Source organism: Lepidochelys kempii, chromosome 2 (genome assembly GCF_965140285.1).
Source record: "Lepidochelys kempii isolate rLepKem1 chromosome 2, rLepKem1.hap1, whole genome shotgun sequence".
Taxonomy (NCBI): domain Eukaryota; kingdom Metazoa; phylum Chordata; order Testudines; family Cheloniidae; genus Lepidochelys; species Lepidochelys kempii.
In genome coordinates this window covers 114,726,330-114,751,536 of record NC_136381.1, presented here as the reverse complement: position 1 = coordinate 114,751,536, position 25,207 = coordinate 114,726,330, and the positions used below count along the sequence as shown (strand labels likewise).

At 43.9% G+C, this 25,207-nt stretch overlaps 1 protein-coding gene across 6 annotated transcripts in view; it reads right to left on the bottom strand.

Moving 5' to 3' along the window:
* The window catches only part of MAK (male germ cell associated kinase), a 57,256-nt gene that overhangs the window by 8,745 nt on the left and 23,304 nt on the right, over nucleotides 1-25,207 (bottom strand). For 5 of the 6 annotated variants that reach the window (XM_073332064.2, XM_073332065.2, XM_073332063.2 and 2 more), the window contains 2 exons: nucleotides 23,606-23,736; nucleotides 7,649-7,780 (listed from right to left, as the gene is read on the bottom strand). In XM_073332064.2, the coding sequence (XP_073188165.2) occupies nucleotides 7,649-7,780; nucleotides 23,606-23,736 (263 nt within the window). The remainder of the gene's footprint in view (nucleotides 1-7,648; nucleotides 7,781-23,605; nucleotides 23,737-25,207) is intronic. The other variant, XM_073332068.2, reaches the window with a different exon arrangement.

Below are 25,207 nucleotides of genomic sequence, written 5' to 3'. Positions count from 1 at the left end.
GTACTCTAGGATTCATTTCATCAGGCCCTGGTGACTTGAAGACATCTAATTTGGCTAAGTAATTTTTAACTTGTTCTTTCCCTGTTTTAGCCTCTTCTGATCCTACCTCATTTTCACTGGCATTCACTACGTTAGATGTCCATTCACCACCAACCTTCTTGGTGAAAACCGACACAATGTAGTCATTAAGCACCTTTGCCATTTCCACATTTTCTGTTATTATTCCCCTCCACACACACTGAGTAACGGGCCTACCCTGTCCTTGGTTTTCCTCTTGCTTCTAATGTATTTGTAGAATGTTTTATTGTTACTCTTTATGTGTCTAGCTAGTTTGATCTCGTTTTGTGCCTTGGCCTTTCTAATTTTGTCCCTACATACTTGTTTTTTTTCTATTCATCCTTTGTAATTTGACCTAGTTTCCACTTTGTGTAGGGCTCTCTTTTGATTTCTAGATAATTGAAGATCTCCTGGTTAAGCCACGGTAGTCTCTTGCCATACCTCCTATCTTTCCTATGCAGTGGGATAGTTTCCTCTTGTGCCCTTAATAATGCCTCTTTGAAAAACTGCCAACTGTCTTCTGTTGTTTTTTCCCTGAGACTTGCTTCCCATGGGATCTTACCTACCAGCTTCCTGAGTTTGCTAAAGTCTGCCTTCTTGAAATCCATTGTCTGTATTTTGCTGTTCTCCCTCCTACTATTCCTTAGAATCATGAACTCTACCATTTCATGATCACTTTCACCCAAGCTGCCTTCCACTTTCAAATTCTCAACAAGTTCCTCCCTATTTGTCAAAATCAAATCTAGAACAGCCTCTCCCCTGGTAGCTGTCTCCACCTTCTGAAATAAAAAAATTGCCTCCAATACATTCCAAAAATTGTTGGATAATCTGTGCCCGGCTGTGTTATTTTCCCAACAGATGTCTGGGTAGTTGAAGTCCCGCATCACCACCAAATCCTGTGCTTTGGATGATTTTGTTAGCTGTTTAAAAAAAAACCTCATCCACCTCTTCTTCCTGGTTAGGTGGTCTATACACTGATGTACAAAGTTTTAAACTTTTGAGCTTGATTCAGGCAGCCAACAGATCTTTACTTGCTCTTCATGGTCACTTTAAAGCTTATTTATGGTACAACAACCATGCAAAGTATCAATTTTATATAAGAAACTGATATCTGTTTAGAAAATGTGTGTATGCATCTTTACTTAGAGTCCAGCTAGGATACAAAGGTCTAATCTACACTACAAAGTTAGACTGACTGAAGTCGACTTGTTTCGATCTAGTTGTGCATGTCTGCATCTAAACCTCTCCCCCACTGATCTAACCACCACATTACAGTGACACAATAACATCACCTTACTGAAAGATGCAAAAGCATGCTCCACCTTCCATCGACACAGTGAGAGAGTAGACATTGAATCACGTGTTGATCCTAACAGTTCTCCTGCAGCCATCCCACAATGCCCCTATTTCTGGGCCAGTGGTCACTCTGGTCACAGTTTGGAACTCCACTACCCAAGAGACAGAGACTGGAACCCACCCTCTCTCTTTAAAATCCTCAGTATGTTTTTGAAATGCCTTTTCCTAATTGCCCATCCTGATGAGCACACCTACAAGCCCACTTCTGTGAGCATGCAATCATGCCAGCCCACACACATTCCTGTCTGGAAGAGCTACTAGACACATTCCTGCCTGGAGCAGGAAAGAAGTCATGGATCTCTTTGGCCTCTGAGGAAAAGAGACTGTACAAGTACAGTGAAAGACCAGCAAGAGAAACAGACATCTATGAGCAGATTGCACAGGCTAGTCTCAGCTCTGTTGTGCCCTCCCCACACCTCCCTGTACAGGAGTCAGCAAAAGTGGTACTCTTTCTGCCAACCTCCTCAGCTCTCCATTCAGGGCAGGGCTGAGAGCAGCTGAAACAATACATGCTTCCCTACCTCCCCAACCCATCCCACACCAAAATGCAGATCAATAAAGAATGACACAAAAGTCCAGATGAAGGATAAATCTTTAACAAAACATGGCCCTGGGACATTACCCAGGGTACAATCTGGACTGTTGGATAGCATGTCCCCTCAGTTCTCCTGCCTGGGGTCCGTTTTACACTGCTTCACTATGAGAGCAACCACTCCTAGCCTGCTCACACACAGCCTCCAGCATGTAAGTTACCCCCAGCTATACTGCAAGAGTGCTTCAGCCAGCCAGCCATTCTTGAATTATACTGTAGATCAGCAGTTCCCAAACTTTTGAGGGTCATGACACCCCTTATCCCTGTCTGCACCCCCCCACACCCCTTGGAGCCGGGGCTGGGAGTGGGGCTGCAGCTCAGGGGGCGGAGGGGTGGGGGAAGAGGACAAGGATAACGGCGCTGGGGTTGGGACCGCAGCTGGGGGTGGGTCTGGGGCCGGGAGCAGGGCTGTGGCCAGGGACAGGAACGGAGCCACAGCTGGGCTGTGGTGGGGGCTGGCAACTGGGCCCGCAGCCAGGTGCAGCTCTGCTCCCGGCCTTGTCCACAGCCTCGGCCATGGGTCGGGAATGGAGCCATGACCAGTGAAGTTGGGTGCTGGTGCGGGGGGTGGGAGTAGAGCTGCACGAAGGCTGGAGATGGAGCCAGGCACGGGACCAGGAGCCGGGGATATGGCTGGAGGCAGGACTGGAGCAGAGCTGGGGGCGGGAAGGGGTTAGGTGGTGCTCCATCCCCGCACCCATGGGGGCTGACCCAGACCCCACTGCTCCACATTCCTCCACACCTCCCTAGGGAGATGCGCCCCACAGTTTGGGTAAGCTGTAGAGCGACACCAGCGAAGTCCCCATCCCAGACTTCCCCCAGAAATCTGCGTCTTGTACTGCCAGTACCCTCCTTGACAATAAAAGCTCATATAAAGTCTGTCATTTCATTAATAGACTCTGTCATGGTATCAGCATATGTAAGGGTGTACCAGGATGTGACCCCTGCCCCTCACAATGCATGCATGGCTCCTCATGCAGGGCATAGCCATTGAGCCATCTGAAGCAAGTAATGGAATAATCCAAAAATATGAAGAGCTGATATTATATTCCTTAGGTATTATGCACCTGTTGTGCCAGAAAACAGTCCACAGGCTCTGTGATGCTTGCAGTGAGTACTGTGTGAGGCATTCTGTTTCACATCAATATTCTCCACACTCTTACACAAGTGTGATTTCACTGCAGTAAATGCAATTATATCAACGTAAAATCAGTGTAACCAGGTGGAGTTGCTCTGCACAGTTGCAGCTAGCATCTGCTTAGCAAGCTGCAAAAGTATAAAAACATCTGGCGTAGATGCATGTGCTTCTCCCCTAGAAAACTTCATACCCATTTCCCAGCAATAGTGCAGTCACACAGGTGGCAGAACAGAGCAAGTGTTAATGTAGACAGGATTCGCTGCATCATGAAAATGTGCATGTGAAGCAGCCCTAGTGGTGACAAAAGTCCTATAAATGCTGGCACTGTAAGCACTATGTCATGGACACTTGCTCTGACCTTGACAAGAACAGGACTCTCTTGCATACACTGGTGTTAGCAACTTTGGAACATTTTGGCCACGTAATTTTAGTGTGCACACAGCCTTTTATATTATCAGAGTTTATCTGTAGTACAGAAAAATACTTATAAATTTCCCCCCATTATTTTCTCTTCTCCTTCTACTAGGAACTCTCTGTCTTAGTGGAAGAACATAGCAGATCAATACTTTCCCACCACCAAATTGTTAAAAACACCAACCAACATTTTAACTGAATAATTTAAAATTCATAAGACATACTCCAAAGCAGAGAGCTAAGCAAGGGTGTGCCTTAGTACAGCACCAGTGCTGTGGTGCTTAAGGCACTTGGCTGAATGCAGCACACCAAAAGCCTATTACTGCAGAAGCTGTTGTGGTTTATTATTATGGTGGTGAAATACTCTCTGGCTTCAGAACAGGGCTAGCACCAGGGCACAAAGATTCTAACAAGTCAGACAGCCTTAAATATTATTTAATAACTATATGTCAAATTTCTGTCCTCAGATTTCTGAGGCTGCACTAGTGTAATTGAGGACAGCCTACTGGATGGTTTTCAAGTTGGCCTAAGTCCTATGGAAATGACTGCCTTCCCCTCCCACTGTCACAGGACCGCCTCCACTAAGGACTTGATCCTGAACCCACTGAAGTACACAGTAAAGCTCCCATTAACTTTAATGGGGCAGGATCAATAACTAAGCATGTTTACTAGAGCTTGACAGATAGAAAAAAGATGTGGCCCAGTATTTCAGTATGAAACACTAAAAGAATTCTTTAAATATGTTCATATATTTGGAGTTCACCTGCTTGACACAAACTACTGTGGGCGAAGTTCACAATGGGGAAAATCCTTCAGCCTGCTCCATGCACAAGTAAACAATCGCAGACTGACTGACCCCAGCTGTGTCCTCAATCCCCCCTGCCATTATAAGAGAGTTTATGGAACACAACTCAGTGGCAAGCAGATCCCCTGCATTTCCTCCTCTCACCATATCCCTTCCCCCTGCACAGCAAAACCAAAATGATCCCTCTGCAACTGGGATCCCTCACTTTTACAGGGAGGGCAGGGTTTGCCACAACATGGAATAATAGCGATTAAAACTGAAACAAAAGTGTAAGATCATTTGGAATGCATTATACAAGAGCAACTGTTACAAGAAAAGCAAAATAAGAAAATGCATGACATAACTATGCAACCTGCAAAGAATCATCTATTCCAAGCTATAATTGCCATAAATTACCTTTTGGAGCCTCTAAATTTTCATTCAACCTTTCCTTGCATGATAGTTTTTCAATTGGTTTAATTATGTTTTCTTCTGCAGAGAAGGCAGAAGAACAAAAGAACGAAAGAAAGAAAGTCCTTCAGAAAATGTAGATGAAGAATTGATTAGGTGATTTGTAAATAGAAATAGGGGAAAACACTGAAATCAAAACAGGTGAGAATGAGTGTTTAAAGTACCTTTATAACTATGACTTCAGACCTATGTTTGCAAAAAGGCCTTACCCTAAAGTAGGAAATGGTGCTACTGAACTCACCACCAGGCTTCTACTCAAGGGAAGCAGAATATAATTGATCACCAATGTAAATATAATAAATCACTCAAGCATGGTTAGCTAGTCAGACTGCAGGCCTAACCGAACCTAACCGTATAATTCTGCATAGAGAGAGTGCCTCATCATTTGAAACTAACCTGCTCTTAAATTGTTATGTTTTATGGTTACACTGAGGGAAAGGAAAAATACCATTCCAAAGTAACAAACTTAATTTGGTTAATTTCATCAGTTAAGGGGCAATGACAACTTGAAATCTAATAAGTAAAAAAAAAAAAAATTAATGACTTAAAAAAAAAGGAGTTTCAGTGGCCGAACCTGCCTTTGGGACCCCTGCCAATGTCTGTGTTTTACCAAACATATTTTCATCTGTCTTTCTTAAATGAGTTTTACCCTGGTTTTGGTGTATAAAAGAGCCAGACAAGAAACTGATGAACTATAAAGGAGAAATGGTGAAAATAGCTTTGGAAAGTGCTATCAAATGCACAAAGTAAACAAACAGAAAATAAATAGTATTTCTTCTCTAAATTCTTTCAGTTATAGTTATTGGAGGTAAAATTTTCCAGACAGAAGTGGGATTTTTAGGTTGATTGTGTCCATTTCATACATTTCATTTCATTATACATATATATAATGCATTGATTTTTAGTTTATCTGGAACAGAATTATTCAGCTTCATTTCATATTCTTATAGCCTGGAGCTGTGATCTTGTCCGATTTCATAAGCTAAAATGGATTCAGGCAGGTCACTACTAGGACTGGAGACCTTCAAGAAAAGCCCAGGTATTCGAGGAAATAGGTCCACTGGTTCTTTAGATGGCACTCTCCTACCAATCAATACTGAAGCATTACCCCATCATGTTATTAAGGGGGAAAGTACTGTTGATTGAAGGGGTGTTCTTTCAATAAAAGGTTAAAGTGAAGTCACTGAAAATGCCATGGCACTATTTAAAGGAGAAAGGATGGTTCAGTGGTTCAGGTGCTAGCCTGAGACTGCAGACCTGACCATGCTCCACTGAAGACTCACTACTTGTCCTAAATGACTTGCCCAAGGTCAAGTTTTTCAAAAGTATTTAGGCTTAGAGATGCAGAGACATGCCTACTGGGATTTTCCAAAGCACCTATGCAAGTTAGGTATCTAACTCCAATTTATTTCAATGGAAGTTAGGTGCTTAACCTGCTTCAGCATTCTTGTAAATCCCCCTAGGTGCCGCTCTGCATCTTTATGCATCTGAATACTTTTGAAAATCTGGCCCTTTGTCTTTCTGTCTGCCTGTCTCATGTCCCCATTTGTAGCATAGGGATAATAGCACCACAGGGGTATTGTGAGGATAAATACATTTTGAGGTGCTCAGAAACTATAGTGAAGGGGTCACGTAAGTACCTATGATAGATATTTGAAAGAGATGCCCCTCATATTGTGTGAAAAATTCCAGTGTGGGTAATGCCCTTCTTCCTACCAAACACGACTCATGTAATTTCAGACAGATAGTATGTGCTTCACTTTCAAAAAGAAAACCCTGTATTGTTGATGGCACAGATTGGCTACCACACTCCCCCTTATTAGACGGGGCATTGCAGTTGCAAGGAAGTGAGACCTCTACATAGTATTTAAAACTCAAAGATCCTTCAGGATGAAGACTGCTACAAAAATTTTAGGGCCAGATATTCAGTTGGTGATGTAAATCAGCATAGCTCTGTTGAAGTCAATAGAGGAACACCTAACCACACCAGCTGAGAAACTGGTTCTAAATTATTACTTTATTATCTAAAATCATAAAAAAGTAACAATGTGGTCTTATGGATAGAATACAGGGCTGGGAATCTAAGAGCCCTGGTCTCTAGTCCTGGCTCTGACATTAACTTGCTAAGAGATCTTAAACAAGTCACTTCACCTCTCTGTGCCTAATTTTCCCACCTGTAAAATGGGGATACTGTACTTATCATATAGTTCAGTAGTTGTGTGACGCTTAATCAGTGAAAGCCAGACTCTGCCATCCTTACTCATATTGTGAAGTACATTACTCCAACAACCTTATTGAAGAAAGCAGGATTACTCGTGCAGTAAAGTACTATTTTGTTTGAGGAAGGTTGGCAGGCTCAATGTTTGAGAACTGCTTTGATCCGCAAACAAAGCACTCTGTAAACATTATTTTTATGATATGAGCTCACACCAAGCATCTTTTTTTTCTTTTTTTTCCATATGCGGAACTGCTCTTTTACCCAATGTTCCAGTTCAAATTGACTAGGAATAATAAGGTCAAATTAAAATTTGCTTAAATTAACACAGTGAGTTAATGGCTCTGATGGATTAGAACTCAAATTCTTCCTGGCAGAGCTCCATAATTGGACTTATATAGCATGTACTTTCTCCACACCCTGAAATGAAAATATATACCTTGGCATATAAATATAGAGTACACTGTTCTTTTCAGGGGATACACGTTAAAAGAGAAAAGCAAGAACACAGTGAAACAATTGGAAGCTAGAAGACCTTACCTAAATTAATTTTAAACAATAAAAATTAACACAAAATAATCCAGTATATACACAATAGTACTTATTGTAATTATGAATTACCTGCATTCATTCTGTTAAAAGACAGACCTCCTCCAGTAGGCCCTAGTGGTTTAGAAAACAATGAATTGTTCCAGATTCCTTGAGAGCCTTCTTTACTGGCTGCTACTAAGGAGACATTCTTAGGATTTACACCTTGGAAAAGCAATAATTTTAAAGAGTGTGAATTTCAACTTCAAAAGGCAACGTATTAAGCACTTAAAATCTTAAGAATGGAAGAACACCTTGACAGTACATTAAAAGTATTTAGACTTTACATGATGTTACAAAGAACTAAAACTTTTTCCTATAACTCAAAGAACAATGCACACTGCTTAGGTTTTACAACTGAACCCTAAAAAGACTAGTACAGAGAGAATTGTAATGATCAAATATATAAGATAAACTTTTAACAGCTCCAGAGACAACTGATCTTAACTTTGTAAAAGTCTGCCTTAATGTGAGCTACTATAGTTAAATGAAAGTCAAACAAAAGACTAAAAATGTAGTAAAGTTTTTATGGCAATCAAGTAATTAACAGCCATTTGTTATGTACATAAAAGTTAAATTATGTGCTACCACGTGCTGTATTTCCCAGCTGAAATATAAAACCATTGAACAGTTACAACCACAAAAGGGGTATGCAAAATATTAGGCTTCCTGCGACTAAAAGAAAAACTGGTACTGTATTTCTAAAACACAGATGTATTGAAAGAGGTGGATGTGATTAAACAGCATGAAAACAGCACCCATATCTAGCAGAATTAAAGTAACAGATAATATTTAGAAAGACCATTAAATACCATTTTTTTTAAAATCTGTCTTGGTGCTATGATTTTCTTACAAGCTGAAGTTGGTTTCTATTTTTGGATGAATACATTCATACAGTCTTCATATCAAAAATGTGGCTCTGAACCAGAGGAATATTAGAAATGTCCTTGAAAAATGAAGGAAATTGAGATTATTTATCAACTGGGCTATCTATAGGCAGACACACATTCTTTGGAGATTAACATTCTTGAGTCTTTGGGCCTTCATCTGACATTAAGGAATTGACTTTTTTCTTCCCAGCAGGGAATTCACTGGAAAGGCCTCAACTATACTTTTTGCAAAGTGAATAACAAACTCATTTAGTTGGCAAATGAAGATTATTTACCTATAACTGAGATTCTTTGAGATGAACTCTGCATATTGTTGTATCAACCAGGCAAGGTACTAACAAGCTTCAACAGGACTTTATTATCAAAGTGGAAACCTCTTTACCAAGCTGCTGCTGCACCCTCTGAAGCTTTCTCCCAGTCTCTCAACTCCTCCCCCTTCCTTCCCGTTTCCTGTCTTTTCAGACTCCCAACAGCCAGTGCTCCCAGTTCTAATAATTACAAGCAATATCTAAACACCACATTCCCTCCTCTCTTAAGAAACTCTCCCAATTAAAACAAACGTTCTAACTACAGGAACAAATACGAAACAAGACACTATACTGTTGGCAGAAATATTACACTGAAAACACTGTAGATACTACATAACATAGTCTCTAGTCCAGATAGCCTGTCAGACCCAGATGACCACCTATCTCTCAAGCCCCGGTTCCAGTGCAATGTCTTGTTGTGTTGGTACTACAGTGAAGTCATCCAATGCAGACTGGGTGTTGGCATAATCTCCTCTTGGTGCATAGGCAGGTGCAAGATAAGAAGCATTCCATACCTGCCCATCAGAAAGTCGATAGGTGTAAGGTTCCTTCTTCTCTATGATTTTAAGAGGAGCTGTGAATTTATGGTCCCCTTTGCATAAAATTCCAGGTTTTTGTATTCTAACAAAGGAATCACACTCAAACTTTGGTTCCTTAGCACCCCACCGCTTATCTGTGAAAGCCTTAGACTTTGCTTGGTTCTGTTCAACTGTTTTTCCTCACATCATCCTCGTTTGGGGCATCAGGTCATGCCTTTAACAATCCAGCAATGTTCAGTTTAGTATTCATCTGTTTCCCATGCAGTAACTCTGCGGGTGATCTTTGCATTGTGGCATGTCATGTAGCCTGGTATGCTTGCAAGAAATCAGTACTGAAGGGTATCCACAATCGCCCTTCCAGTTTAGCCATTTGCAAACTCTCTTTCAAACTTCTGTTAAACCGTTCGATTTCCCCATTGGCTTGAGGGTAATACTGGGATGACCTTCTGTGTAAAATGTTCCTCTGTGCTAGAAAAGCTTCAAACTCCAGGGAAGTAAATTGACTACCATTATCTGAACCCAGTTCTCTGGGGTTACCTTCCCTGCTAAAAACTGAAGAGAGGAACTTAATTACTGTAGCAGAAGAGATTTGCAATGTAAATGCTACCTCAGGCCATTTACTGAAATAGTCTATTAAAATGATGGCATAAAGGCAGTCAATTGGAGCAGTATCGAAGGGTCCTACAATGTCAATCGCCACTTTTTTCCCCCATGCAGATTCAGGAAGAAAAACAGGCTGTAATGGAGGGGTACATGTCACTGCTGTCTTATCATGCATTTGGCAAGCGACACAGGATTTTATGAGTGGTTCAGTTTGAGAGTCCATCCCTGGCCACCAATACAGATCCCATAGTTGTTGTTTGGTTCTGACAATTCCTTGATGAGTATTGTGTGCCAGGTGTATGAGTTTTGACTGTAATTCATCTGGCACAAGGAGCCGGTGTGTACCTCGTAGCACACAGCCATCAAACAAAGAAAGTTCATCCCGAACTCTAAAATAAGGCAGCAAAACTGGGTCAAGGTTTTTAGGGTGACTGGGCCATCTCTTTGTCAGATATTCCCATAGTTTTTGTTGAACAAGCAGCTTGAAATTGTTCTCTTGTAACTGCAGTGAGAGCACTTGTAATAAGCGTAAGCACTACATCCTCATCCTCCGGTGGACTATCTGGTGAAGGCAACGGCAGGCAAGAAAGGCAATCAGCGTCCACATTTTGGTTTCCAGGCTTATATTCCAGTTCCTAATTGAAAACGAGTAGTCTTGCAGACCATCGAGCAATACGGTATCCTGCTCTTCCCAGTCCTTTCGTGGTGAGCAACGTCGTCAAAAGGCTGTGGTCTGTGCACAACTTGAACATGCGACCCTTCAGGTAAGTTCTCCATTTTTCAGTAGCCCAGACAAAAGCAAGTGCTTCTTTTTCAACTGTAGAATATTTTCTCTCAGCATTACTTAGTGTCCTTGAAGCAAATGCAACAGTCCTCTCTGTGTTATCCTCATGCAGTTGTGTGAGAACAGCCCCAAGTCCATAATCAGAAGCATCAGTAGTTACAATTGTGGGCAATGCAGGACTGAATAGTGCAAGTACTGGACTATGTACAATCGAGTCTTTCACCATTTTGAAACTAGCTTGTGCATCCGTTGTCCAAACTAATGTTGAACTTCTCTGTAGTAATTCTCATAATGGTTCAATGACAGAAGCATAATTGGGAATGAATTTTGCATACCAGGAGGTAAGACCCAAAAAGGAACGTAAGGTTTGCAAATCTGTTGGAGGAGGAGCATTTGAAGTTGCCAGGATATGATCTGGATCAGGTTTTAGTCCAGCCTCTGAAATTGTATCCCCCAAAAAGGAAAGTTCAGTTTGTCTAAATTTGCATTTGGACCTATTGAGCTGGAGGCCTGCTGTACTGATGCAGTTTAGTGCAGACTGCAGGTTATTGTCATGCTCCTCAGAAGTATTTCCAAACACGATAATATCATTCAGATAGCACTGAACTCCATGTTGATTCTTCAGAATCAATTACATAATTTTTGAAAAGCACTTGGGGCACATGCGAGACCGTATGGAACACGTTTAAAACGAAATAGTCCCTCATGTGTAATAAATGCTGTGAGGGCTCTGCTATCGTCATGCAACATAACCTGATGGTATGCGCTCTGCAAATCAAGAGTAGAAAACATCTTTGCTCCACGTAGTTCTGCAAATACTTCTTCTATGTGAGGAAGAGGATCGCTGCCAATCACAATAGCTTTATTTGGCTCCCTAAAGTCCACACAAAGGCGAATGCCTCCACCCTTCTTCTGCGTCTCTACTATAGGTGAAACCCATTCCGAGGAGTCGATCTCTTCAATAATGTCCGTTTGAACAAGTTTTCTAAGTTCCTCTGAAACAGCTTCCCTGTCTGAAAATGGTAAGCGCTGTAATTTCTGTCGTACAGGCATCACGTTATTCCTCATTTCCACTTCATGCAGAAACCCACAAGCACAGCCGAGTTTCTCCTCAACTTGGTGTTGGGTCCCAGCTGAAACTGGTGTGTATACCGCAAGAGTGCTTTGCTGAGGAAGATCAATTCGTCCATTAAACTACCCTAAGATTTAAAGCAGCCAATAAATCTCTGCCAAGGATAGGAGTGCTTTTGTGGACAATGTAGAACTCTGCAGTTACACAGCAATCACCAAAAGTAACTATTACTGGCAGGCAGCCATGTACTGGAATATGGTTTTTCAAATAGCACACCAAGTGAAGTTTGGGTTCAGTAAGAGGCACATCTTTAAAGTAATGCAGATGGAATTAGGTAGTATAGATACTGATGAGCCAGTATCCAACATTAGCTGAATAAAGTGTCGTTTGCCTGAGGGTATGGTGGAAACATTTACAGTGCACTTTACCTGTTCTGGAATATGTGCAGTAGTGATTTTGTCCACACTCAGCACAGTAACATCTGGTATTGTAATTGCATGCACCTGTTGATTGAACTGGCTACTGCGAAATACTTCAGCAAAATGTCCAATCTTTTTGTAATGATTGCACTGAGCTACTTTTGCCGGACACCCTGTGTAGCTTGCAAGGTGTTGTGGGGATCCACAACGAAAACATGCTTTTACTGTATTTTGAATTTGCTGATTCGGTGGTTTTTCATTAGTTTTCCTCTTGCAATTGTGTCTGCAGTGGTAGTGAACTTTTCTGCAAAGGAGTCATAGCCTGGACTGTGACTCCTGTATCCATGCTCATTATTTTGGCTTCAGCTGTAGCTGACTCAATCTGAGTAGCAATGGTTATTGCTTTTTCTAGTGTAAGTTGTGGTTCTAGAAGCAAGCGTTCTCTTACATGAAGCATGGTTGTTTTCTCAATGAGCTGGTCTCTAATCATCTCATCTGCCATATTCCCAAAAATCACAAATTACAATCAGACTCCTCAGAGAAGCAATATACTGCATAATAGTTTCCTCTGGCTTCTGCTCATGCTGGTGAAATCTGTAGCGATTAGCTACTACATTCACTTTTGGCACAAAAAAAAAATTCTTTAATACAGTGAGTGCAGTCTCATATTTATCATCTGCAGGGGGAAAAGTGTAAAATATACAGCAGTGGATTAGCAGAGCACGCTTTCTTACTTCAGAAATCTCTGTAGCACTGATTGCAAGCAGGTAAGTCTCAAACATATGGATCCAGGTAGTAAAAACAATTGGAGGCTCACATGGGCTTTGCAGAAAGGGTGGAGGTGGGTTCAGAGGCAGAAGATCCATCCTTGTTGCCAAAACGTTGTATCAACCAGGCAAGGTACTAACAAGCTTCAACAGGACTTTATTTTCAAAGTGGAAACCTCTTTACCAAGCTGCTGCTGCACCCTCTGTAGCTTTCTCCCAGCCTCTCAACTCCTTCCCCTTCCTTCCTGTCCTTTCAGACTCCCAACAGCCGGTGCTCCCAATTCTAATAATTACAAGCAACATCTAAACACTACACATATTCACACTTACGCAATGCTCTGACTAATGGAGCCGAATGGTAGCGCTCTAACTAGCGGTAGCCATTGCAGTGCTCACGCACCTCCCTTATCCTTCCCATCAGTGAGCATCCAGGGTCCCAGGGCAAAGGTATAAAGGGGCGTGGTGCTCCAGCCAGTTCAGTTCTTTTATCTATGACTCCAAGCCCGTTGGTAAGTAGGACTCCAAGGTAGTGAGGAAAGGCAGACAGGAAGTGTCAATATGCAGAGTCCACCTCAAAGAGGCTCAGAGGCAAATACCTTCATTTTTCTTTCGAGTGCCCTCTGCATACTCCCACTTCTGACATAGCTTAAGCAGTACTCTGACCCAGGTGGGTGGGATGACAGAATGCTAAGTGAATAAGGACTGCAGTATTGCCTTGTCAAATCTTGCATCAGATCCAGGGCCGGCTCCAGGCACCAGTGTTCCAAGCAGGTGCTTGGGGCAGCAGTTAGAAAGGGGCGGCAGTTTCTTGGTTTCGCCCATCGCCGCGGCAATTTGGCTGCAGCTTCTTCCTTTTGCCGTCTGCGGCGGCAGCTTTTTCACTGCTTGGGGCGGCAAAAATCATAGAGCCGGCCCTGATCAGATCTAAATATCATTCCTTAGATTTAGAGAAGGTATAAAAAGAACTCCATGTTGCTGCCATAAAAATCTCTCAGAGGAACATACCTAGAAAAACCCACAGAGGCTGCCTTCTGTCTAGTAGAATATGTTTTAATTCCCTGAGGAATGGGCAGCCCCATCAGTTTATAAGCTTCATTAATACATACTCTAACGCTAGCATTCGTACAGATATAGCTTTCCCCTTGTTCTTTCTTAGGGTATGTCTACAGTACGATATCATTTCAAAATTATTCTATTCAAATTTTCGGAAGCGATTTTATATATTCGGTCTTCTGTGTCCCCACTAAAATGCGTGAACTCGGCGGAGCGCGTCCACAGTACTGAGGCTAGCATCGAATGTTGGAGCGGTGCACTGTGGGTAGCTATCCCACAGTTCCCGCCGCCCACTGGAATTCTGGGTTAAGCTCCCAGTGCATGATGGGGCAAAAACATTCTCGCGGGTGTTTCTGGGTGTGTGTCGTCAGTCGCGCCTCCCTTCATGAAAGCTACGGCAGACAATCATTTCGCACCCTTTTGGTGTGCAGACGCCATACTGCTTTCAGCAGACGGTGCACGATTTCGTATGCGGGGTGGGAGGTTGAGGCAACTCGCCTGGCAGCCAGTTTCACACAGCCAGACAACAGGGCTATTAGAAGAGCGCAGCAGGGCATGCTGCACATCAGAGAAGCTTTGAAAGCCAGTTTCATGACTAGCCAGGGTATGGTGTGACAGTTGTGTTTGTTTCTCTTAAAGTTACCCGCCCTATATATATATATATATATGAAAGGAAATAAAGTCACAATTGTTTAAAAACCGTTCTTTATTATTTGTTGCACAAAACATTGAGAGAAATCAGAAGCTAGACGGCGGAGGGGAGGGGGGGGGATTGGGTTAGGGGGGTGGAGGAGGAGGGAATGACAAGTCCAGAAACCAAATTAAAATTTAGGATATGCCAGCTTTCTGTTGCTTGTGCAGTCCTCTAGGGTTGACTGTGTGGGTCCCTGTAGCCTCCCCCTCTGTGTTCTTGGGCGTCTGGGTGAGGAGGCTATGGAACTTGGGATGGAGGGAGGGCTGCAGCGGCTGTCTGTGGTCTTACTGCCTTTCCCGCATTAGATCCACCATACAGTGGAGCATGTCAGTTTGCTCCCCCATGAGCTTGACCATAGCATCCTGCCTGCTCTCATTGCTCACGTCCCTCCTCTCTTCATATTCGTGTAATGCTTTATGGGACTCTGCACTTGTTTGCCTCCACACATTCAGCTGGGCCCTATCAGTGTGGGAGCACTGCATGAGCTCGGCAAACATGTAGTCCCGAATTAATTTTTTCGGCCTTCTAATCTGAACCAGCCTCTGGGACAGAGTAGATAGGGGCTGCATTGAAACATTTGCACCAGCTGCGGGAGGAGAAAAAGGGAGGGTAGTATGTTAAAAGATACATTTTAGAGAACAAAGGGGACACACTTTCTCAGTGAAACAGGCAATTCATAGTACACAGCACATGTTCTTTCTGTACGAGGTCGCATTTTGCCTCTTACACTGAAGTGCCTGCCACTTTGGTGTGAGTAAGCCATCACATGTGGCTGGGCAACAGAATTCAGCTTGCAGGCAGCCATGGTAAGCCCTAGGGACACGCTGGGTTCTGCTACTTCCGCATTCATTTCAATGCTTTCGAACTGCTGGGCCCCCTTTCCCATAGCAAGCAAAATGCCTGGTGGGTTTGCCATATAAAAGGAGGGCCTGCGGGCTCTCTGGGATGATCGCTTCACACAATACCCTCCCCCCTCCAACACACACACCCACCGCATGGCTCCGATGAGGCTCTGAGTAGGGATGAGCCCTTTAAACTAAACACGAACAGCCCAGCATGGCTGGGTTTCCCCCCACCCCCCACTACGTGGCTCCGATCAAGCTCTCACTCACCAGAAGTGCTTTCTCCAGGGCCATGGTCCGGGAGCATGCCTTGGGAGTAGGGCGAGGCTATTGGCTCCAGCGCTAAGAATAGTTCCTGGCTAGGGGGGGAAAATGGATTTCCCACTTGCCGCCTATGGACTATCCTCCTCCTCCAAAAACTCATCCTCCTCGTTCCGTGCTACTCCCCTCTTGCAGGTGTCCACAGAGAGTGGCGGGGTAGTGGTGGCGTCAACCCTCATAATTGCATGCAGCTCATGGTAGAAGCGGCATGTATGGGGCTGTGACCCAGAGTGCCCGTTCGCGCTCCCTGGCTTTTTGGTACACTTGCCTGAGCTCCCTGATTTTTGTACGACACTGCTCTGTGTCCCTGGAGTAGCCTCTTTCTGTCGTGGCCCTGAAGACTTTAGCGTACGTATTTGCATTTCTTTTTTTGGAACGTAGTTCTACCATAACAGATTCGTCTCCCCAGCATGCGATGAGATCCAGTACCTCCCGTTCGGACCATGCTGGAGCTCATCTGTGAATCCGGGACTGTGTGGTCTCTTGTGATGGTGGACTCTGCATAGTCGCCTGTGATGGTGGACTGTGCTGATGGTCACCTGTGCTGATGGTGACCCAACAGGAAATTCAAAAGTTCCCGGGGCTTTTACTGCCTACCTGGCTAGTGCATCAGAATTGAGAGTGTTGTCCAGAGCAGTCACAAGGGAGCATTCTGGGAAAGCTCCCAGAGGCCAATAACGTCAAATTGTGTCCACAGTACCTGTAACCCGGAACTGTGATCTCAAGTTTAGCGGTACTCCACTTGCCGAGGTGGAGTACAGAAATCAGATTAAAGAGCCCTTTAAATAGAAAAAACTGGTTTGGTCGTGTGGACAGAATCAGTTTTATTTCGAAGTAACTCGACTAATTCCAAAACAACTGTACTGTAGACCAGGCCTCAGTTTATAAACAAATTTAGGGACAATCTAAATTGTTTGGTCCTGTCTAAATACCAGGCTAAAGCCCTTTTAACATCCAGAGTATGTAATTTAACCTCTCCATTGTGAGACTGGAGTTTGGGAAAGGAAACTGATAAAACTGAAGACTAGTTTATATGGAAATCTGAGATCACTTTTAGTAAAAATCAAGGGTGTGTACAAAGCACTACTTCATCTTTATGAAAAACAGTGAATGATGGATCAGCCATTAATGCACGTAGTTGATGTATATGTCTTGCATAGGCGATGACTATAAAAAACACTGTCTTAATAGACAAATAAAATAAATTACAGCTTGCCAAAGATTCAAGGGGAGGTCTCATCAATGTGAGAGCACTATGTTTAAATTCCAAGATGGCATAGGATGTCTTATTGGAAGGTATAAATTATTGAGGCCTCTTAAAAACCTTTTAACTACATTATTAATAAATATTGATTTGTTCTCCATAGGTACATGTTGTGCTGATATGGCTGAGAGATGAACCTTTACTGAAGATAGTGAAAAAGCTGTTTTCTTAAGCGACAATAACTATTGTAAAACTTAACTGGATTGGTGCTGTACATGGATCTTAATCATACACAGAAATCCACAATAAAAACTGTTTATTTTTCTTAATCCAAAATAGAACAACGCCCCATCTTTTTTGTGTGTCCCCCTCTAATACTCCTTCTGCAGATCTGGTTCACAATTCATATTTTCTTCTTCTGATCCAAGGTTATTCTCAGTTCAGAAGGAACTGAAGATAATACTATACTTGTTGGATATGGGACATTGGAGAAAAATTCTCTGGGGAAGCAGAAGGCTTTTTAAGTGATGGCAGTAGAGAAGAAATTCTAAACTATTTTACATGACCTCTCTTTTCCAAAAAACACATATCTGGGACTGTTTCAGTACATCTCCTTCCTTTTCCATTACTATAAACTGAATCAACCTCTGGCTGAACTAGGGACATATCGGATCTATGAATCTGTGCCTTGACTATTAACTGCTGCAGTACCACACTGCTACTAGTCACTAGTTTCATAGCATTCCTTCGTCTCGATGGTTCCTTGAAGTCTCACTTTCAGAAACAGCTCATCCGGATCTGAGGAGGAACATCTCCACACCTTCCTATGCGGATATATGTCAAAGCACTGGCTCCTTAAAAATACTTAGCTTAGAGGAGTCTTTTTCCTGCAGATTGGCTTTTTTCACAGAGACGGACACCACCAAGAACTGGAAAATGATGCCTACCCTACCAGCTGAGTCACTACCAAAACGTAAAGTGTTGGCTCTAGACATAGACCCTCAGGAGGATTTCCTTTTCTGATCTTTATCACAGGGACTCCTAGCAATAGCAACAGAAGAAGACGACTCATTCAGTTTCTAGTAGACTTGTCCAGTGCCACTACCAGTCTGTGGGCTTTCTTAGCTCCTGGCCCTGTTCCATTTCCAAATGATTTTGCCAACACTGCTTCTTTTAAAAAGGATTACTTGAAGTCTATTCTGTCTTTCTTTGCTCTTGTTGTGAACATTCAGCAAATTGAACACACCAGGTATCTAACGTGTATATCCAATGTCAGAACAATGCCAGACAAGTTACACATCTTTTGAAACCGGAGTTGTTCTTCAGTTCCATGCCAAGCAAGGAACTGTATTACTCTATTACTATAACTATATAACTACTTAAAACTAGCTAACTAATCACAGATCTGGGAGGACTCCAGAGCTCCACACAAAAAGCGTTCAGCCAGTTGCAGCTTTGAAGGAACTGAGGCAGCTGGAGCACCACGCTCCTTTCTACCCTTGCCCTGGAATGCTCGATGTTCACTGAGGGAGGGGTGAGGGAGGACATGAGTGCCCCAACAGCTACTGCTAGCTAGATTTCAACCGGTCAGAGCAAGGGACACTTGAAGGAGAACCAAAAGTTCCTTTTCAAGCTCACAAGTTGATCTAGAAATGAAAGTAACACAATGTAATAGTAGAGTGGAGATGAGTAGTATGGCACCAGAGACCTTATTACAGCATACTTTCAGAGACAACTACTTATAGGTAAACTCCTCCCCGTCCTTTCTTAGCTTCCTATTCTTGTTCCTGCTGATTAAAGAATTTTCCTATTACTTTGTACACAAAATTGCTCAGATTTCAATTGAGCTGCCTATCTACTCCCAAGAAAACAGAAGCGTGTTGAGGGGACAAATATTGAGTCATCTTCTCTGCTTGAATTTCAGACAAACCAAAAATCATTCAGATTGTCAAGGTGGGGGATGGCTTCAATCTACAGCCTCAGAGTTGGACAGATTAGCACCGTCCACTGATTGGACAGATCCTAGAAATCTGTTTGCCAAGGAAATATGCAGAATTTGCATTTTTACAGAGGATCTTTAGTTTTTACTCTGGCTGCCCAGCTCTGAAGGCAGAGCAGAGAACAGCGGCTGCTGGCTGGTCGCACAGCTCTGAAGGCGGCAGCACCACCAGAAGCAGCAGCGCAGAAGTAAGGGTGGCATGGTATGGTATTGCCACCCTTACTTCTCCATTACTACGAGCTGGGCGTCCGGCCAGCAGCTGCCACTCTCCGGCAACCCTAGAGAAACTAAAGTTCAGCGTTTCAATAGTAGACTGACTCTATTATCAGTTGAGATTGTCAGCCTTTCCCTATAGATCAGGGGTGGGCAAACTTTTTGGCCAAGGGCCACATTGGGGTTGCGAAACTGTATGGAGGGCCGGGTAGGGAAGGCTGTGCCTCCCCAAACAGCCTGGCCCCCGCCCCCATCTGCCCCCTCCCACTTCCTGCCCCCTGACTGCCCCTCTCAGAACCTCTGACCCATCCAACCCCCCGCCCCCTTGTCCCCTGCCTGCCTCCTCCCGGCACCCCTCGCCCCTAACTGCCCCCCCGGGACCCCACCCCCATCCAACCTCCCCTGCTCCCTGTTCCCTGACTGCCCCGACCTCTATCCACATCCCCGCCTCGACAGGCCCCCCGGGTCTCCCACACCTATACAACCCCCCCCGCTCCCTGTCCCCCCAACCCCTATCCACACCCCCACCTCCTGACAGGCCCCCCAGGACCCCACTCCCTATCCAACCTCCCCTGCTCCCTGGTCTGCCCCAACCCCTATCCACAAAACCCCCCCTTTCCCCATCCCGACCACCGCCCCCAACCTCCGCCCCATCCAACCGCCCCTTGCTCTCTGTCCCCTGACTGCCCCCTGGGACCTCCTACCCAACCTCCCCCTGCCACTGCGCGTGCCGCCACCACCCCCTTACCATGCCGCTCAGAGCAGCGGGACCTTGCAGCCCTGCTGCCTGGACAGAGCAAGCCATGCTACCTGTGCGGCAGCATGGCTGCGGGGGAGGGTCCGGGGGCTAGCCTCCCCGGCCAGGAGCTCAAGGGCTGGGCAGGATGTGGCCCGCGGGCCATAGTTTGCCCACCTCTGCTATAGATGAACAGGATAACAGCACACGGCTACCCCCTGATACCTGACACCATGCAAGGCACTAAATTTAGCCGTATGGAGTGGAAATCCATCAACCTCAACAAAAAACTCACACAGATACAGACAGACATCATCTTCCTCTCCAAGTGCAAACAGATGGACATCATACCAAATGCACTGAAGGTAAAAAATCCATTGCAATCAACACACTACACTGACTATGGTGAGAGATTGTGCCACACACTCTCAAAGAAACTGAGGAACCACCTGATCAGCATCCTGTACAGCAGACAGGAGAAGATCAAGAATGAGCTCTCAAAACTGGAGACTCTCATACAAAACCAACCTTCCACACAAAATTCCACGTGGCTGGACTTTACAAAAACACACACTTCACGTCTCTACAGAGGAAAAAGGACAGTAAACTATCTAAACTCCTACATGATACAGGGGGCTACAACAGTGGTACCCTCAACTCACCTAACAATATTGTTAATCTAGCCAACCACACACAGCCCGGTGGAAGAGTCTGTCCTATCTTGGGGACTCTCTTTCTGCCCCACCACCCCCACAAACATGATACAGTTCTGCGGTAATCTGGAAGCCTACTTTCATTATCTCCAGATTAAGTAATATTTTCAACACACTGAACAGTGCACTGGCCCACAGGAACCTTCCTACCAACATTACAAGAAGAAGAATTCTGCGTGGACTCCTCCTGATGGTCAAAATGACAGACTGGACTTCTACACAGAGTGCTTCCGCCGACGTACACGGGCTGAAATTGTGAACAAACAGCATCACTTGCCCCATAACCTCAGCTGTACAGAACGCAATGCCATCCACAGCCTCAGAAACAACTCTGACATTATAACCAAAGGGGCTGACAAAGGAGGTGCTGTAGTCATAATGAACAGGTTAGATTATGAACAGGAGGCTGCCAGGCAACTCTCCAACACCACATTCTACAGGCCACTATCCTCTGACCCCACTGAGGAGTACCAAAAGAAACTACACCATCTGCTCAAGAAACTCCCTGAAAAAGCGAACAAATCTGCACAGACACACCCCTAGAACCCTGACCAGGGGTATTCTGTCTGCTGCCCAAGATCCATAAACCTGGAAATCCTGGATGCCCCATCATCTCAGGCATTGGCACCCTGTCAGCAGGATTGTCTGGCTATGCAGACTCCCTCTTCAAGCCCTACTCTACCAGCACTCCTAGCTATCTTCAAGACACCACTGACTTCCTGAGGAAACTTCCATCCATCCTGGCCACTATGGATGTAGAAGCCCTCTACACCAACATTCCACACAAAGATGGACTACAAGCTGTCAGGAACAGTATCCCCGATAATGTCACGGCAAACCTGGTGGCTGAACTTTGTGACTTTGTCCTCACCCACAACCATTTCAGATTTGGGGACAACTTATACCTTCAAGTCAGTGGCACTGCTATGGATACCCGCATGGCCCCACAGTATGCCAACATCTTTATGGCTGACTTAGAGCAACGCTTCCTCAGCTCTCGTCCCTTAGTGGCTCTCCTCTACTTGCGCTACATTGATGACACCTTCATCATATGGACCCACAGGAAGGAGGCCCTTGAAGAATTCCACCTGGATTTCAACGATTTCCACCCCACCATCAACCTCAGCCTGGACCAGTCCACACAAGAGATCCACTTCCTGCACACTACACTGAAAATAAGCGATGGTCACATAAACACCACCCTATACCGGAAACCTACTGACCACTATACTTACCTACATGGCTCCAGCTTCCATCCAGGACACATCACATGATCCATTGTCTGCAGCCAAACCCTAAGATACAACTGCATTTGCTCCAACCCCTCAGACAGAGACAAACACCTACAAGATCTTTATCAAGCATTCTTAAAACTACAATACCCACCTGGGGAAGTGAGGAAACGGATTGACAGCGCGAGATGGGTACCCAGAAATCACCTACTATGGACAGGCCCCATAAGGAAAACAACAGAACACCACTGGCCATCATGTACAGCCCCCCAGCTAAAACCTCTCCAGTACATTATCAACGATCTACAGCCTATCCTGGAAAATGATCCCTCACTCTCACAGACCTTGGGAGACAGGCCAGTCCTCGCTTACAGACAGCCCCCCAACCTGAAGCAAAAACTCACCAGCAACTACACACCACACCACAGAAACACTAACCCAGGAACCAATCCCTGTAGCAAATCTTGTTGCCTATTCTGTCCCCATATCTACTCTAGTGACACCATCAGAAGACCCAACCAGCCACACCATCAGAGGCTCATTCACCTGCATGTCTACTAATGTTATATATGCCATCATGTGCCAGCAATGCCCCTCCACCATGTACACTGGCCAAACCGGACAGTCCCTACGTAAAAGAATAAATGGACATAAATCTGACATCAGGAATGGTAACACACAAAAGCCAGTGGGACAACACTCCAGTCTTCCTGGACATTCTATAACAGATTTGAAAGTAGCTATACTTGAACAAAAAAACTTCAGAAACAGACTTCAAAGAGAAACAGCAGAACTAAAATTCATTTGCAAATTTAACACCATTAATTTGGGCTTGAATAGGGACTGGGAGTGGCTGGTTCATTATAGAAGCAGCTTTGCCTCTCCTGGAATTGACACCTCCTCATCTATTGTTGGGAGTGGACTAAAGCCACCCTGATTGAGTTGGCCCTGTCAACACGGGTTCTCCACTTCTCTTCATGTGTCAGTATATTTATGTGTGCATCTGTAACTTTCACTCCATGCATCTGAAGAAGTGAGGTTTTTACCCATGAAAGCTTATGCTCAAATAAATCTGTTAGTCTTTAAGGTGCCATAGGACTCCTTGTTGTTTTTGAGGATAACAGTAGTTCTTTAAGAAGCCATTATTAGGGGAGGTCACTGACACGGTTGTGCTGGGGCAACTCTGGCAGTGCCCTGACTCCTCAAATCCTTGATATTGGTCAACTGGGTTATAGTTCTGGATATCAGGAACTGTACTGGTTGTTAGCTGATGATCCTCTCTTAGCAATGGACAAAAAGTATCCATTACTGATAGGGTCAGCAGGTTTGGACATTACCGCTAAATGGACCTGTGGAGTGAACTGCCACAGTATGCAAGTGGTGCTGAGACCTTCTCTATCCAGCCTGGTCTTCTCATGCCAACTATGCTGTGTTTGAGGGGCCTGTATCCCCGAAGAACTGGAATAGTATTTAGCCAAAAGTCTGAAAATTTAAACTACTCAATGAAAGGCGAAATTATCAAATCAAAAGAACAAAAATAAAAGGTATCACAGATAGTCACTTCAAAACTTGTGTTCTCTGTGACAAAGATTTCCCCTTACCAGGAAGATATCTTGACTGTCTCAGGTAGTATTGTTTTGCGGATGTATTTGATATTCCAGAGTCATTTCGCATCACAGTTTTGCTTTCCCCTCCTGATTGGACACAGCCCAAGGCCTTTGGTTCGGACATGCTGAAAATCAAGATGTCTAGTAATTTAACTGATAACTCTAGACTCAGAATTACAGACATTTACTCTAGCCTGATAAGTACAGTGCTCTCATCCAAACTCCACAAATCTTTTCCAAATAATGATTGTGGTCCTGATTTTATTTCTAGTGAAGTTAATGGAAAATTTGTATTTACTTCAATGGGAGTAAACTCAGGCTGTATGCAAAAAAAGTGTGTCCAGATCTATTCTAAGAGCACCAATGCCTAGTGACTACCGAATGCTTAAAGTTTATCTCTGACTGGCAACTGAGATACACAAATCAGTTCCTAATCACAAAATAAGTTTACAACAAGTAAACATTTATCAGCTGGTGTAAAATAGATTGAACAGGAGTATATTTGCAGTGTTTGTGTATGTGATTTTTTTTCGTGTGATAACACACAAGAGCAAAGGAACATAATCGTCCTGAAAATGAAAAAAATAAAAATAAAAATGCAGCGCTAGGTGAAAGAATAATTGAAAAAAACCTCTCCCCACGCAATATCATATGCCACATTCCACCTCAACAGAGAACATGAAATAATGACATTGGGCAATAACGAAGACCTGAGACCAAAATCTTTAAACTGTTGCCCAAGAACCATGGCTTCCCCATCCCATGGATCCTAGCAATCTCTGCAGCAAGGGAGGGAAAACCAGAGCTGAACATATGATGCATAACATGCAAAAGCAACTAGCCTTGTGACCTTCCATTTTTACCCCTCATGAAGGATAACAGCTGCGAAGGACTGACTGACATGCAGTGTAAACGTGTTAGACAATCCGTTGTAACTTTTGGGGTGGCCTCTGCACAGTTTTTGTGTGAAAACTACTTAGGTTAGGGGTGTGATTTTTATCCTGAAATAGTTACATTGGTACAACCCCTCGTCTGACTCAGTTGTACCAGTGTAAAGCCTCAGATTAGTATAGATTGCTCCTGAAAACTGACTAGTGTAATTGCACCTCCAACCAAAATAAACTGGTACAAAAACTGTGGAAACCAGGTCTTAGAAACCACCACTAGAGACTGTATAAAAGCATCTATCTACCTTGAAGTCTTTAAACCATGATTTGAGGACTTCAATAGCTCAGACATAGGTGAGAGGTTTATTGCAGGAGTGGGTGGGTGAGATTCTGTGGCCTGCATTGTGCAGGAGGTCAGACTAGATGATCATAATGGTCCCTTCTGACCTTAATATCTATGAATCTAAGTGCTCTCTTTATGGGGCTTCATTACAGGGTGGCTTACTTATGTGAATTAGGCTGTTTGGTTTCTCATTGCCTCCATCAAAGTACACTTGTTAATAGCTAGGTTTCAGAATAGCAGCCGTGTTAGCCTGTATCCGCAAAAAGAAAAGGAGGACTTGTGGCACCTTAGAGACTAACAAATTTATTTGAGCATGAGCTTTCATGAGATATGAAGTGAGCTGTAGCTCACAAAAGCTTATGCTCA